General features: G+C 48.4%; 1 protein-coding gene across 1 annotated transcript; it reads left to right on the forward strand.

The window, feature by feature from the left end:
* Positions 1-2,297: 2,297 nt before the first annotated feature.
* Positions 2,298-6,918, forward strand: MSX2 (msh homeobox 2; the record flags this gene model as incomplete). Its single annotated transcript, XM_080699035.1, has 2 exons — positions 2,298-2,664; positions 6,494-6,918. 2 exons carry the CDS (start codon positions 2,298-2,300, stop codon positions 6,916-6,918), a joined length of 792 nt encoding a protein of 263 aa, XP_080555161.1.
* Positions 6,919-16,449: the final 9,531 nt, after the last annotated feature.

Here is a 16,449-nt window from a genome sequence, read left to right on the forward strand (position 1 = left end):
AACTTTGCACTCTGGTTTTAAACTGCATTTCTTTTTTACTATTTTCCCGTTTCTGGTTTTAGAATTTTTGTTCTCTGCCTGGACATCAAGGACCCCAAAGGAGGAAGTTGGCTTTCCCTCTCCCAGAGAAGTTTATTAAGATAGAGGTGCTCCAACATAATTGGTTTCTTCTCTAACTTCCCAGGAATGAGCCTCTGTGCCCTTAAGCTGACAAATATTAACAATGAGTTTTTTTTTTTTTTTTAGGAACAATTAGAAAACATTGGCTGGGTTCAGACCAACGGAAAGCCGAATGCTTTTGTACACTTTGGCAGCTAAAGGTTAAACGAATTTCAGATTTGCTTCCAAAATATATAGCCCACACCTTGCCTCATGCATCTAAAATGCACAGAACTTAATCTGGATTTACCTGTACTGTGTTTGAGATGCATATCAAGCCAACTCTCAACAAGTATGACTCAAGGGGAAAATGTGTACATCTCCAGATAGCTTTCATAGTTTTTTTTTTAACTTTCTCTGAGCTTCCAGTTTGTTTATTTAAAAATTTTAATAATGTGCTGGTTCCTTGTGGTGGGAGAGAGATCCAGAGGTTTTAGAGACCCTGATTAGAAATGACTGACTTTTTTTAACTTTTTCGGGACTAAACTGAATTAACTGGTCAGTGAAGCCTTTTTATCCTCTTGAATTCAGATAATACTGCTTTGGGTTACTCAGGATCAATGCAGCTTCAAGCTGTCTAAAGGTTTGGGGGTGAAAGAAATAAAATGCATCAGAAATGTGCCCATAAAGAATTTAAGGACCTGTCAGTCTAGGGGTCAAGTTTCTGAGACACAAGAACTGGGAGGTAACCTCATTTAAATAACTTAAAACAACGTCCCTTCCATTCAAGGCTCTAGGACCGACTTAGGAAACATCTGCGGAGGGCCAGGTGCGGAGGTGAGCGGCCTCCGATTACTTCCTCCCTCTCAGGATTATCATTTAGATATAGGAGAAAGCAGTTGCGACCCGTAGGGGCATTTGAAGAGATCTTCCTCGGCCCAGCGGCCTGCCCATCAGCTGAGAGATCCGAGGCCTTTGCGCTGTCGAAAGGCGCTCCTGCCTTCCGGGCATCGAGACAGGTATCGCTGAGGCTTGGGGACAAAGTTATTGAGGGTGTAATTGGGACGCGGCAGGGATAGCTCTGCTTTAAAAAAAATTTTTTTTAAGTCAGTTGCAGTGAATAAAAATGTGCTTCCCCCAAAGATACTCGCACTCAGGCCTGGAGTGCGCAAACTTAGAACCCGGTACTTCTGAGATTTGCAAGGGAGGGATAAATATTCTCGGTAGCTTTTCCTCCCTCTCCACCACTCTTCAAGCAAACACTGGCACCTAAATACACAGGCCAAACAAGAGCTCCAACAGACCCAGGACGCACATTTGCGCCCAGTGTTAAGAGAAATACCGGAGCCGGGTCTCGCCCAGAGAGAAGATTCACAGGACAAGAAAACATAAGATTTGCCGTTTCTAAAAGTACGCTGGTTTGTGTCCGTGCAAAAGATGGAGGCGACCAGTTTAAATTCTCCACTATGAATTATTTAGCTCCTGAACCCCATTCGGGCTCTTCCCGGTTCCCCTTTTCTAGAGAAGCCAGTAGTAGTAATAGCGAACGGCTATGCAGGGCTTACTAAAAGGAGATCCTTCCAGGCGTCGTGCCTGGATTTTTTCCTTTAGCGGGGATGCTGGTCTGTGCTTTTCTGTGCTGACTACCAGAGTTGTGAAGTTAGGCCAGTTTGGGCGCATAGAAGGCGCTTCGTAAATACCGCTGTGATGCGGTATTCAGGTTTTTAATGCGGTATCCAGTCGAGGACTGATTCAGGCGGTGCGCGGGGAGGGGGATGGGCACGAGGTGCCTTTTAAAAAGGGGTCAAAAGAGAGAAGAAATGGGACTCGGCGAACTTCCTCTTTAAATAATCGGCCTTAATTGCGTCTTGGACTTTTCAGTTTGGCGTGATTATAACCCTTGAGGGATCGCCTAATAACAACTATGCTGACTGCTCCTGTAATTAACTCCTAATTTATTTCAAACAGGGGAAGAAAAAAAAAAAGGCCCAGCCTCTTCCGGAAGAGCCAATCGGAGCCGAGCGTCCGTGGCGTCAGCGCCAGGGCGCGCGCGGATTGGCCGGGCTGAGTCTCCCACTTCCCAGAGCAAAGGCTCGGCGCCCGGCGCGCCCCTCCCGGATCCCCCCCAAAAAGTTTGAGTCGCTGCTGCCGGGGCTGCCAGCGGAGTCGCGCGCCGGAGCTACGGGGGCAGAGGAGTCATGGCTTCTCCGTCCAAAGGCAGCGAGCTGTTTTCGTCCGACGAGGAGGGCCCGGCGAGGGTGGCCGGGCCGGGCCCCGGGCCCGGGGGCGCGGAGGAGCGCCGCGTCAAGGTCTCCAGCCTGCCCTTCAGCGTGGAGGCGCTCATGTCCGACAAGAGGCCGCCCAAGGAGGCGTCCCCGCTGCCGGCCGAGAGCGCCTCGGCCGCGGCCACCCTGCGGCCGCTGCTGCTGCCCGGACACGGCGCCCGGGAGGCGCACAGTCCCGGGCCTCTGGTCAAGCCCTTCGAGACCGCCTCGGTCAAGTCGGAAAACTCCGAGGACGGGGCGGCGTGGATGCAGGAGCCGGGCAGATACTCGCCGCCGCCAAGTGAGTGCGCGCCTGGGTCTCCGCCGGGGTGGCGGGCGCGCGGGGCTGTGGACGGGCTGCGGGGACCGAGCCCCGGGCACTCTCCGTGCGCCCTTTCGGAAACCAGCCTCACAGTTCTCCATCCCCTGATGCCGGTGGAGTTCGGCGTGCGCTCCGCTTCCAAGACACTCTCTGGGTCGTCTGAGCGCTGGCGTGTCTGGGATCCCCTCCCTGGACAGACTGTTCAACGCAGGAGCAGACGCGGTGGCTCTGAAGAGCGAGCCTCGACAGGGCCTGCGAGGTCATTGGGTTGTCGTTTTCGGCCGCTCTCAGCTCCGCGCTCGACCACTTAGCTTGGTTTCTGTTTCGCTGTCCCCGGGGGTGTTTGCCCGGAGAATAAGGGGGAGGGGTCCGCGTTTAATGAGCACTTAAAATATATGTTACACTCGAGAAGGTGGTCTTACCTCCTCTCAAAGCACCCTGTGAGGTGCGCACCCATTTTAAAGATGAGCTAGCTGGCGACCAACCAGATTTTGGGTGGAGATCATTACCTTTCTTGGGACTCGCGGATGTCGAAGCTGATCCTACGGGAGGATGATGGCGGAGACTGATGGGCCAGGTGTGCCGGACGCCGCCGCAGCAGCGCCTGCATGGCGAGATTGTGCTCTTCGCTGCTAGCGGGCTGGGCCCGAAGCGCAGGGCTCCTCTGGGTTCGCAGGGATAATTAAGGGGGCTTGAGACCTTGGAAGTGATGCTCATTACCTTACCAGATCGAGATTGGACCCTCGCTAGAACCTCTAGGCTCCCAACCAGTGGCCACCCTCTTTCTCCTACGTCAACACGGAGGCCTTTAAGAGGATGGCATTTTCTTGTCCCCAGATCATCAGCAGCCATTGCATTGGGCACCACAACCTAGTGACCAAGCCCAGCTCCTCTGCTGGGCGCTCTGGTCTCTTTGATCCCACTTCCCCAGGATCAGATCCAGCTTTGCTTCCCCGAGTAAGGGAGACTGGATTCCAGATTTGCATCAGTTTTGGGGGCCCCTGGGTGCTTTACAAATTGAAGAAGTCATTGGCAAGAGCTTCTTTTAATTTATCTCTTGGCTTTTAAGGTTTCTTCCCGGTTCATCCCTTCACCCTACCTTTAGGAAAGGTGAGAGAAAGGGGGAGGACTGTAGAGGGACTTTCTCTATTTCCATCTTTCAGCCCTCAAGACTGGAGATGCCAGTATTTTGAGAACAAAACAAGACCCGGGCGTCATTGGCCGTCCCCTCTGGCAGTCTCTCTCCACCCTGTTGGAAATTCTGAAAGACTCAAAGGGCACGGAGATTAAGGACTCAAAGAATTTAAACTCAAGTTTGCACAGTGCTTTACAGCACTTTTCACCATATTATCTTATCTGATCTCCTTTGTACGGCAGCAGCAGGCCTCTTGTTAACAGATGAGGACATTTCAGCAGTTCAGAGAGATCAGCAGTTTGGGCCTGATGGCTAAAGCTTGGGAACTTTTAATGATCACCTACCAAGTGGCAGATGGGTCTCCACACTAAAATGTCACACTCTTTACCACCCCGAGGGGCAGGTATTGTTCACCCATCTTATTGACAGTGAAACAGAGGCCCCAAAGTATCCGGAGACTTAATGCTTTTAACAAATTTTGAGCGCCTGTGTGTTCCTAGGCCTGGGGCAATGCGGAGAGGCTCTGGATCAAAGATTCCGGCCTTAAATGGAATGATATTTAAAGGTCAGAAACCCTGTATACTTAAGCCTCTAGGGTCTGGGAGGGCAGTTCCCCCCTAGCCTGGTAACCACCTTTGTCTGTGTTCCTGGGCCCTAGGGTATAACCTTTCCTTTCCAAGAGAAAATTGAGATTCTCAGGGAAGCATTCATTTTAAAACTTAGAGTAGTTAGTACTTTGGATTGGGAGGTGGCCCAAGGAGCCCAGTGGGCTGTTCTGAGCTGGGTGGGCCCAGGGAGTGGGGCTCCAAGGCCGGTAGCCTGGAGCTGGAGGGAGCCACCCGCGGGGGCCTGGTTTTGTTATTCGGAGGAAGTAGGATAAATGCTATTTTGCCTTGTATAATCGCATCCTTCCTCTGGCTGGCTTAAAATGGGGCGGAGGAGGGGTGGGGAGTGGTGTTCTGGGAGGAAGCCTCACAGCTTTATGGCTTTAATATACATGCACATCCCTTCGCCTGGGCTTCATAATTCAAATGCAGCCCTACAGAGCGGCTCACTGCTCAGAACCTGTGTGTACGGCCAGGAGCAAGTGTGTGCACTGAGTACGGTGTCTGAAGTATGGAGACCTAGGATCCCCGGAGGGCCTGTCCTGGTTTGGGAAGGCTGAGCATTTTGCTTGTCTCCCTAGAGTCTCCAACAGTGGTGTTAGTTAATTTGCAAATTAAGAAGTAAGCTCCAGGGTTCCCTTCCTTATATTTAGAGATTAGCATATGCAAAGTCTAGTCTTTTATCAAATTTCACACCCACCCTTCTTTTAGATTTGGGTTCTTCAACTACAGAACCGCTTGTGGCTTTTGTTGTTTCTGTGTGGGGTTCTGTTGTTATTATTGTTTGCCAGTAAGCTGATGGTTAATAATGTAGCACTGGGACAGACCCATCTCTGGTTCAAGAGGGAGACTTGTCTGGAACTTGTGCTGTGTCCCTCTGAGTATAAATGTAAACTCTCTCCTGGGCCACCAAAGTAACTAAACGAGAAATGCGACATTCTCCCGTGAGCCTCTTGGAGTTACTACTGTGGTTGCATTTAGAAAATTAGCATAGCTCATAAAAGCCAAATGCAGAAAAATAATTGTTTAGCATTCTACCCTCTTCTTCTTCCTCCCTTGAAGGAGACAAGCCCAAAGCTGGTGGATGCCCTGGAATCCCCAGGATGTCCGGGTCCTGTGACTCCCTATAATTGAAACCATTTTAAATGCGGAGTTTGGGTGCTGTTACCATACCTTTGTTTTGCTTGTTATTTACCACTTCTAAATTCTGGTGACAAACTAATCGATTACACATTTACCCTCAGCCATAGAATGGGCAGAGGGGGTGACTAAGATGTCATCATGTGCTCTCAATTTGGAGGCAGTGTGATTTCCCCTGACATGTACATTTATGGGCCAGCTAATTTTTCCCTCTGTCTTAGTAAAGTTTATATTACCGAAGCACACAGCCAAGAAATTTATCCCACATCCAGATCTGTAAAACGATGTCCGGGTTTTATAATCTGTAGACTGGATGGAATGACAGCTGTGTGGTTGTTTACTGCGTGAGTCTGCCCCCATATCCAGAGATGCTATTAATTTACCACAGGCCTTATCTGCACGATTATCCATTATAAATATGCTGATGCAATCCAACTTTTCCTGGTTCAGAGAGGGGACTAAGGGAAAGAACTACCCTAGTATCTAATGCCCATTTCACTTTCCTTTTAATTCAAGATTGGCTCAATGTTCAGGGGAATTTAGATTAATCCTGAACAAAGCCCCCCATTTTAAAGATGAGCAATTAAACTTAGAGGATGTTTTATTTTTCAGAACATTGGACTCCCTCAAGTAAACGACAGCTCTGTGCATAGGAGTTCTATTTCCATGATCTCTATGTAGAAAGTTTGCTTTCCCTGTAGAAACTTCCATGATACTAATTCCCAAACTGACTTAAAAAAAAAAGTAAAGCAACGTGTCCCATCAAAATTTGGTCCTTCATTCCCCCACTCCCGAAAATTACATGGTTTTGACAGAGGTACCTTTGAGCGAGATGAAAGAAAGTTTGCGTGTAAGATAAGTGCTTCCACTTAGGAGCAGAGGCTTGCAGACAGACTTTTTGCTAATCAGTCCCCTCTTTGCCCCCTAGGACACATGAGCCCCACCACCTGCACCCTGAGGAAGCACAAGACCAACCGCAAGCCACGAACACCCTTCACCACCTCCCAGCTCCTCGCGCTGGAGCGCAAGTTCCGCCAGAAACAGTACCTCTCCATTGCAGAGCGCGCAGAGTTCTCCAGTTCTCTGAACCTCACAGAGACCCAGGTTAAAATCTGGTTCCAGAACCGAAGAGCCAAGGCAAAAAGACTGCAGGAGGCAGAACTGGAAAAGCTGAAAATGGCCGCCAAACCTATGCTGCCCTCGGGCTTCAGCCTCCCTTTCCCCATCAACTCACCCCTGCAAGCAGCATCCCTATACGGAGCTTCCTACCCTTTCCATAGACCTGTGCTCCCCATCCCTCCCGTCGGACTCTATGCCACACCAGTCGGATATGGCATGTACCATCTATCCTAAGGAAGACCAGATCCAGAGACTCCAAGATGGATGTTCGCTTAAAAGGGTCCCTCTCCCTCTAGGAAGGCTGAATGACCCAGTCTTTCTGCAGCGCTAACCTGGCACACACCAAGCTGTCGTGAGCGGCTAGGCCCACGGGGCTACAAGTCATAGTATGAATTCCTTCTTTAGGTGTGGGGCATCAAGCCCTGTTTACTTGGCATAATCTGCCAAATGTCCCCTTTCTCCTTTCACAAAGATTGGCTCTGACAGTTTTTATGTATAAATATATATATAATAAAATATAAGACATTTTATACAGCAGACGTAAAAATTCAAGTTATTTTGAGAGGTAAAATTTATATGCATATGTTCATTTTTCTAGATATCACTTTCTTAAAAGAGACTATAAGTTCATCTGTTGTGTTCTCTTAAAGGGGGGAAAAGTTTGTGAGATGTACTCAAATGTGATTTTGATAGGAAATCAAATCAATTTGCTTTCCCTGCTTCTGGAAAGCAAATGCTAGCATTAGACACAGTGCACATATGGAGAGGTTCTTGCAAATGAAGGAGTTATTCAACATATTTGCATTTTATGTGCGTAAGAAAAATCTCTAGATACTGTTATTTGGACCAATTTTCCTTCCTCTCTGTATAAGTTTATCTTTTTTTGGTAAAAATAAGAGGGGGAAGAGAACAATCCTGAGAATATCTGGGGTAAGATAGAAAATAGGAATACTTCCTAATTTCTGTCAACACTATTATTACTTAACTCTTTTCAGGTAATTGGAGATGAAGAAGTTGAGGAGTTAATGATTTCAATGAAGTATTAGGTTCATCAGTCCTCACACACTGCAAAGACGACTTTTTGGGGAGGTGTAGTTATTTTCTGCTTAAAAATATGAATATCTTATAACCATTACCTATATGTTAAATATTCTTGACCAATTAATAGAACCAGGAAGGGAAAAAAATGCTTTCTCCATGTGTGTACGTATTGTATGTGCTAAACTTATTAGGGAAATTTATATACTTTTTAACATGTTGGGGGGTGCAGAGGGTAAAGCCATCTTTTAACTTGCTAAAAATGGTCTTGTCAAACAGTCCATTTAGTTTCCTGGCATTTCTCTTTCCTTTTGACTCCCACCCCCAGTATACTTTTATCCCTTTGAAAAAGGGTGCCTTGTACAATTTTATATATTTTATTGAAGAGTTATTTCTTATCTCTTATTCTGAATTAAATTAAACATTTGTTTTATTGCAGTAAGTTTGTCCCAACTCACAATTATTTTAAAAACTGCTGTCTGTGTTTAGCTGGGCTCAAAAATGCCATCCAGATGAGGGAGGGAAGCCTGGTACCCCAATTAAGTGTTGAGGTCAGATTTGGGGAGGGAGAGTTAATTGGAAATATTGAGGAAGTTTGACACGTTTCTTTGGCAGCTACTGTTGCTCCCTGAGAAGCACTGGGGTTTGCTATTGAAGAGTTTTTTAAGCTACAGTAAAAGATGAACTTAAAAGATGTATGAAGCAGAGAAATTACCAGAATTCAACGTACTTTATAGATGATCAAGGGAAAAATCTTGCACTTGAAATCATACAGCAACCAAAGCAATGAACTTACAGCTGAGAAAAAGGGACCTGCAGGTCGTGGCCAGTGGAAATGGTTACTGTCTGTGTTTGGGTTGGAGAGATTCATCCTGCGGCTCCTTCAGGAGTGTGGCAGATTGCCGGTCCCTTCAAGTCGCCTTTTCTGCTCAGCGTGCTAGTCCCGGTGGAGACTGAGGCAGTAGGGCCCTCGGGCTTGGGTTTAACATGGGAATGGGCCAGGCAGGGTGGAAAGGGTCTTAAACTCAGTTTTCTGTTGCGTAAATAAACGTGCTACTGCGATAACTTTCTGAGGTCTCCATTTGGAATAAAGGCTCCGGTGACCTTGGGGACTGAGATGGGAGGGAAAGGCTAGCTTTGGGCCAGCGTGCTAGGGAGATGGGAACCCTGCATCTATTGGGACCCGCACAACCTCCAGAGTTTCCCTGATGCGGGCATCCACTTTGAAAGTGGCTGTTCCAAACGCTTTGCGAGCCCTGGGTGAGGACCCTGTCTCAGAGCTTTCTCAGCTCCGGCGCAGAGTGATCCAAACCCAGGGGTCTGCTGGAAATTGGAGGCCACTTTCTTCCCAGTGTGTCACTACACTTGGAGCTGAGCTGAGGAAGCGCCCCAAACTCTTAACGTATGTCTCTGCCATCCCACCGAACCTCAGCGGGAGGGTAGCCCTGTCCAAAGCCCTCGGAGTTCGGAGTTCAGCCAAATCAACAGCGTCCCTAATTAAGCCTGTCCTCCGAACTTCCTACCGGGTGGTGGTGGTGGGACCCCGCAGCCCCCCCAGGCAATGTCACCTGTGGTGAGGAAGCCGGTGGTGAGGAAGCCCGGGAGGGCGGCTTGGCCGGATCAGGTTTGGATTCAGCTGGCCAGGGAGGAAAGTGCAATTCGGAGAATCGGGGCTGTGTCCCTCATGAGCAGTTGTGGCCGGTGGTCTAAATAGCATCAACTTAGGGGGCTGGGCACCACCCACCCTGGTCCCGGGTCCTGAAGAAAAGCTAAGAGGGGTAAAAACAGGCTCACGGGTAATGCACGGCAGCACTCCTGGGCCAGTGGGGTTACCACGCTGGGGACCAGGCTTACGGTTTTCGGGACCGGGCACCTTGCTCGGACCTTCTTGACCTCTTGTCCGGGGTGGAGTTCCACTGTCACCAGGGTCCTGGGCACAGCCAGCTTTGGTCCTGCTCGGAGGGTATTTCAGAGGACCTGAGGCGAGAGAGGTGCCCTCAGCCACCCGGAACCCTCACCAACATTCATTGGAAGTAAAAGTCGGGATGCCAATCTGCCCTCTGAGCATCCTGGAGCCTGCTGCCAGGAACCCGACACACAAAGCCCTTCCATCCTTGAAAGGCATTCATCTACAACTTTCCCGAAGGAAGACTTTGCTTTTTGAAAGAGCGAAGAAAGCAGGAGAAGCCGCATTTATGGAGTCTCCGAGCTCCGGAGGAGTGAGTGGAGAGCCGGGCACTTTCACTCGCACGTTCTCCTGTGGTCGTTGCACACTTGGGAGAGGTTATTTACAGAAAAGGGAGGCTCAGAGTCGGAGACTGGTTCACTGAGGTCACAGAACTGGTAGGCTGCGAGAGAGGAGAATCCAGGCCAAAGGGTGAGCAAAGGAGGTGGCACCAGGCCCCCTCAAAGTAAGAGGGATCTGGAGAGCCCGGTCTATCCTCCCTCATTTGGGTGAGGGGTGTCTGCTGGGCTGAGGGTCTCGGTGCCTCCACGCACTGGACCTGGGGCTCCTCCCCTCCCCCTTTCCGCCCTTCCTTGGCGATGCGGGCAGGGCCACGGGAGGTAGGCAGCCGGGGCCTGGCTGAGAGCAGGCGCTGGCGAAACGTCTGCCTGACTCGACTGAAAAGAGGATCCCTGCCTTTGAGCAGAACCTTGTCTGACCGAAGGAAAACTCCCACGGCCATTCTTTGCTATAAAAGCCTCTCATTTGCCACGGGTTGGAGAGGCCATTCCCCACCCCCACTCCCTTTCCACTGCTGGGTTTGGAATAAGCATAAGCCTCATTTATAAAAGATTCCACGTCACACACACACACACACACACACACACACACACACCCTCCCCAAAATCACAGGGCCTGGTTGGTAAAGTCAATTGTGCTGGTTGCCCCCTTCCATGTAAGGGGGGAAAAAGCGCAGAGGTTGGTGATGCTGCCTGGCCTCCTAATGAAATAAAGTAGTCGCCTAGAGGAGGGAAAGTCTCCTGTCAACTCCCCTGTGCCCCCTCTCACCTCCTCCCTCCTAGGAGCTAAATAAAAAGCAGTAAAATTCTTTTCCAAAATAGCCCGCTTCAAAGCCGAGCAGAGTCCTAGGCAGCGGGAATCCTGAGTCCTGCCCTGATAAGGTTCATAATAATCAAATCCAAACTCCATCCACCTCCTCTGACTCCTACCAGCCTCCTCCGGACCTCTTTGCATTTGTTGATGAAAACACTTTGATGTCCTGAGTCCTCCAAACAATTATTATTATAATTTTAAACAACCTGGTATTTTCCATTACTAACGGCTCGGGCTTTGAAGTTACACCTCATAATTTCCTAAATTAAATAAATCATTTTAAGTTTGCACTGGGAGGCTTTTAATAGCAGAGAAAGGAATATCATTATCTTATTGAGACCCAATTGTGGTGGCTCCAGTTCGGCTGTAGCTGGGGGCAAAGTAGACTCAGTCTAACAGACATACTTTATTAACCTCCCATAACTCTTGAAAGAACATTTTTATATTTTCTTTGATTTCCCCTCCCTCTCTTGTTTTAAAGCTGTCCCAACCTTTAATTAGTGCCTAATATGAAAAGCATTATTTTTTTAATGCTATGTAATTTACCAGCGGCAACAGGCCAACTTAACAATTGTTTATTAGACTTGGTTTTTCACACAGGGCAAAGAATGCCGCTCCAAACCCAACTTTTCATGGGTGGTTGCACTAATTAATACAGTGTCTGAGGCTCCTAGGGGGTTTTTTAATATTGAAGCCTATGGGGGCGGAAGGGGGTTTTAGAAGTCCAGCTCCTGCCGACCAAGTTCTCTCTGATTTTTTTCATGCTGTTTTGATCCTGTCTTTGGAGTCAGCACACACAGAAACTGCTCCCTGGCTCCAGAGACTCTGGGATCCTGAGGCCCAGGAACCCCAGCACCTCTGGGGGGACAGGACCTGGGGTTCAGGAAGTTGCCCCTCATCTGGCTAGGGGGCAGCTGGTCCGATGTTTGGGATGGGACTCAATCAGGTTTCTGAGGGAGAGTGCCAGGTCTCCCCACCCCTGGACCCAGCATTTCTGGGACTGGGCTGGGTTGGAAGGAGGGGGCCGAGGTTCCTTTCTTTGCCATTTGAGATTCTCACACTTTCCCGTTCTCTCTCCTTCCCTTGCACATAGTTTGTTTTGCCTCTCTCCTTCCCCATCTTTTTTTTTTTGGGGGGGGGTCCAACTTTATTACCTCCCCGGGTCTGTCTCACTGTACATTCTCGTCTCACTGTACATTCTCGTCTTTCACCCCTGTGGGGTCCCATCCACAACTTCTTTACAGACTCCCCTGTTAAACTTCCCCTCTCCTTTTCTTCTTTGGCCGCTCTCCTTTGCTTCTCCATTGTGTCTCTCAGTGTTTTCTATCTTCTTATGGATTCTCATTCCCATCTTTCTTCCCTTCTTGTCTTTTTTTTTTTTTTTTTTTTCGTTTTTTTCCCCCGGTTTCAGCGATTTCGAGTCGGATTCCCGGAGCTGCGTCCCAGGCGGTTGCCTCGGTGCGCCGAGCGCTGGGGACTCCTCGCTACGTCCCTTCCCGCCCCCGCTGCACCTGGCAGAGGAGCGGGGAACAGACCCTTGCCCAGGGAGGAGCACGACCCTGGCTTTCCGCAGGAACCGCTGGGCTTCGGGAGCTAGAAGGACAGCGACCCTGTGCGCCCCTCCGCCCCGCCCGCCGCCGGCCGCCCGTTTGATGTCGCGGGCCCTGCAGGAATGCGGGCGGGTTATCAATCACCCAGCTGGATCCAGAGGGTCTCGGCCTAATCACATTTAATTGCTCATGGGGGCCCACTCTAGCCCCGGGCCGGCCGCCTCGCTCAATTACTCCCCAAATACCTGCCATCAATAAATGCGTGCTGACACCAGCCGGGCCGCTCTACCGGCCCGGGAGATAGCAGCCGGCCAGGCGCCTCCCCCCCCCCCCCCCATCATTAAACCTACACCTCGATGCTACGAGGAGGAGGGAACCAGGCATCTAATGACAGCCGCCTTGCAGGAGCACTGCCCAGCATTCTGAAGGTTGTATACCATCAGCTAGCAGAAACCTCACCACCTGCCCAGAGGGGTCACCACCTCTTGTAGAGTTAAAGGAACCAGCTCCGGATTATTCAAGAGGGTGACAGAGATGCAAAGATGGGCCATAGCCCGAATGGGATGACACCTTCAGCCCTGGAGAGCCAACCATTCTTGGACCAAAGCGCAAAACAATAGTGCCTCCCAGAGGCAGCAGCTTTACCTGGGCCCTGGGCACCAAGGTGCGCTGACCAGCCTGGAGCCAGGTACTGTGCTCAGGCTGGAGCTTATTCCCGACGCTACCCTGTGAGGACCTGGGGCTGAGGCTTGGCTGAGTGGGAGCTCAGCCTCAGGTGGCGACCCCGCCCTGTTTTCTGCCTGAGTAGCTCAGGCCCCCTGCTGCCCTCTTTCCTCTTCCTGCATCATCATTCCATCCCTTTCCAGCAACCCTACCTCCAGGTCTTATGGGTTCTCCCATTTTTTTGCAGAGCTGAAAAGTCAACTGGAAACAACAAACCGCCCAGGGAGGTGCCAGGCAAGGCTGAAATGGCACAGTGAGTGAGCTCAGAGCCCAGAAATTCATGTCAGCCCCAGTCCCAGTCTAGCTTTGGCTGCTGAGTCTTTGCTTGAAAGAGAGCATATTATGTTTATATTTTATGTGATTCACCATTCATGGGGGAGGTATTAATGGTATATCTACTAAAGACGAGGAGGGTATTATTTAAATTCAACCTTTGACTTTCTTTTTCCCTACCCTTTTAAATTTCTTTTTATATACATATATGAAATATATATATATGTCCCAAGTATTCTCATATTAACAATATCATTAAGCCCTTAAAGCAATACGAAATGAAGTATTATTATTCTCATCTTAGAGAAAATAAAAAGGTTACTTAGAAGGGTGAGGTTACTTGCCCAAGGTCGCACAGCAAGGGAGAAGAGCCACACCTGATAGCTCTACACCCCTGGGTGAAATTAGACCTAAATTGGATTAGAGATATGGCTTTCTTTCTTTCTTTTTCTCTTTCTTTCTTTCTTTCTTTCTTTCTTTCCCTTCCTTCCTTCCTTCCTTCCTTCCTTCCTTCCTTCCTTCCTTCCTTCCTTCTTTAATGGACCTTGAAAGGGGTGTCTGGGCTTCAGGGCCTGGTATAAAGAGAGCTATTTTGACAAAGCTCTGCCTATTTTGATTTCAATGCTGAGAATGCACGATGATAGAAACACTGTAAAGAAATTGTGTATAAGATGTTAAAGGGACTCCCAAATCCCATCACAGAAAAACCACCTGAAAGGTCGTGGTGATGGATGAGGCACTTATTGATGTAAAATTGGCCAATTTAGGGCAAGTCTGGAGGCTGCACAGTGCTCACCTCTTCTTCCTCCCGCTGCATCAGCAGCTCACCCCAGCTAGTCTTTCCGGTTGGGTTTCTCATTGTGTAGCAGTGGGAACACAGAGAGGAGCCAAGAGACAATGCAGAAGATCCCAGGGGTGGGTGTGGGGAATATGATATTGGACTTTGGACTTGAGAATTCCAGGAAAGCAACTGGGTGTAGTCATTGCAAATGCAAATGGTGAGGGGTGGGGGTGGGGCACCCTGGCTGTGCCTGGGCCCTTCCTGGGGTGTCTACTGCCTTTGGGACACCCTGCAGAGCTCAACTGTTCCCAAGTCAGGGGTCTTTGATGCCTTGTGTGTTTGCTACTAAGTTACAGCCCACTCTCTTGAGAAGGTAAAAGTGCTTGTTTTTGTTTTTGTCTTTCCTTTGCAGATAGCAGGTGATTGCCAAGAAAATTAGGCCTTAGAAGCAAAGATGCAATTAGAGGGGAGAGAGACTTCCAGAGCCTGGGGCTGATGAGAGATAGCCGGACTTAAAGATCTTTTTCAGGGCAAAAACTGTCCTTATTTTCTCTACACACAATCACTGGCTACACTTGGGACTGGAAAGGGAAACCCATGTGCCTCTTAGGAGACAATAAATAAAACAAATATATGATGACTCTTTGGGTATAAATGACTATATTTATATCCTCAAAAGTATGTGCATCCAAAGACTACAAAAATGACTACACACAGAGTTATTTTGTACCCCCAATATGGATATGTTTTGTGGTGCTAGGATCTATCCCAGGGTCTCACACACTTTCTCTACCAGCTGGTAGGCACTTGTGCTACCTCTGATCTATGCCCCCAGCCAAAATGATGATATTGGCAGCACATGAACTCAGTCTTCTGTCTCCTTAAATCATCAGCAAATTAAGTATTCTTTTAATCAGACATGGAGGTACATGCCTGTAATTCCAGATACTCAGGAAGCTGAGGCAGGAAGGCCAGTCTGGGCAACCTAGGGAGATTCTGTCTCAAAATAAGAAGGAATGAAGGTGTTCAGTGGCAGAGAGATCTTGTGGGAGGCCCTGGGTTCAATCCTTAGAACTAGAAAGAAAATAATTCTGCTGGGTCTCGGCACACAGTGATCCTGAACGTGACCCTCTGGTGCCTCGGGACTTACTTGAAATTCTCCAAACAGATTGATTACAACTCACTGCCCCTAAGAAGAAAGATAATATGTGTTATTCTTCTCTTTGAATAATAACTGAATCGAATGAGCACTTTCCATGCATCCAGCAGTGTATAATTTCATTTGAACCCACCTAGCAATACAGCCATGTACATCCCACTTTATAGAGTAGGAAATTGAGAGCCCAAGAGATTATGTAATTTTCTTAAATCTCACAGTTGGTGCACAGAAGTACAGGGTTTGAGCTGTTGTACACCAAAGAAATGTATTCTCCAAAGTTCTGTTGTAGGGCTGGGGTGTAGCTCAGTGGTAGAGCACTTACCTAACATTCAAGAAACTCTGGGTTTGAGCCCCAAGATCCAAACAAACAAACAAAACTACAACGAAACCCCTGTGGTTGTGAAAATTCACTGTTTGGGGAGTTGTGTTACTTAGAGGAGAAGCCATGTCCAGAGAGATGGTCTTTGGGTCCAACCAATAGATTATGAAAAATTGATTTAAAGAAGTTGTCACCGAAGGTAAAATTTCAGACTCATATCTTGAATGAGCAGCAGAATACCATAGGAAAGGGACCCTAGAGAATCTTAGGGTAGAAGGGAATTTTATGATCTTATCATGCAAGAAGTTCAGAGTGGAGGAGACTTGTCCAGTTACACAGCAGTGGTGGGGAAGAGCAATGCTGCCAAAGAAAAAGAAAAAAAAGCCACATTTCTAATTCAGTTCAGTTGATCTGAGCTCAAAAAACAGAGTTCAGAAGCTTGATTTCTGAGCAACCCGGAATCCAGGTCTCAAACCCTACATGGTAATAGCTCACTAAGAAAGCCAGCAAGATCGGGGACCAGGATGGGTTTTGGCTAAGCATTCATCCTCTACAGGGGACGCCATGCTAAAGACATACGTGTCCTATTTGATCCAATAAAATACTATTTTCCCAAGCCCAGAAAGTGAGAGCAAAAGCATTTTTAGAAAGTGTTGCTATTTTTATCCATATTTTAACATGCCATCATAGCTGTAAAAATAGTTCGCTTCCTAAGCAACAAGATGAGCCTCCAACCCCACCCTACTGGCTTCCAAATAAACTGGTCTGGCTTTTGTTTTGTGCTTCCAATAAAGAGCACCAAGTGTGATAACTGAGTTACTGAATTCAAGTCCAGACTAGGCAGGGGGTCTCTCTAAGGCTCCT

This window comes from Muscardinus avellanarius (assembly GCF_963383645.1).
Source record: "Muscardinus avellanarius genome assembly, chromosome: 7".
Taxonomy (NCBI): Eukaryota; Metazoa; Chordata; class Mammalia; order Rodentia; family Gliridae; genus Muscardinus; species Muscardinus avellanarius.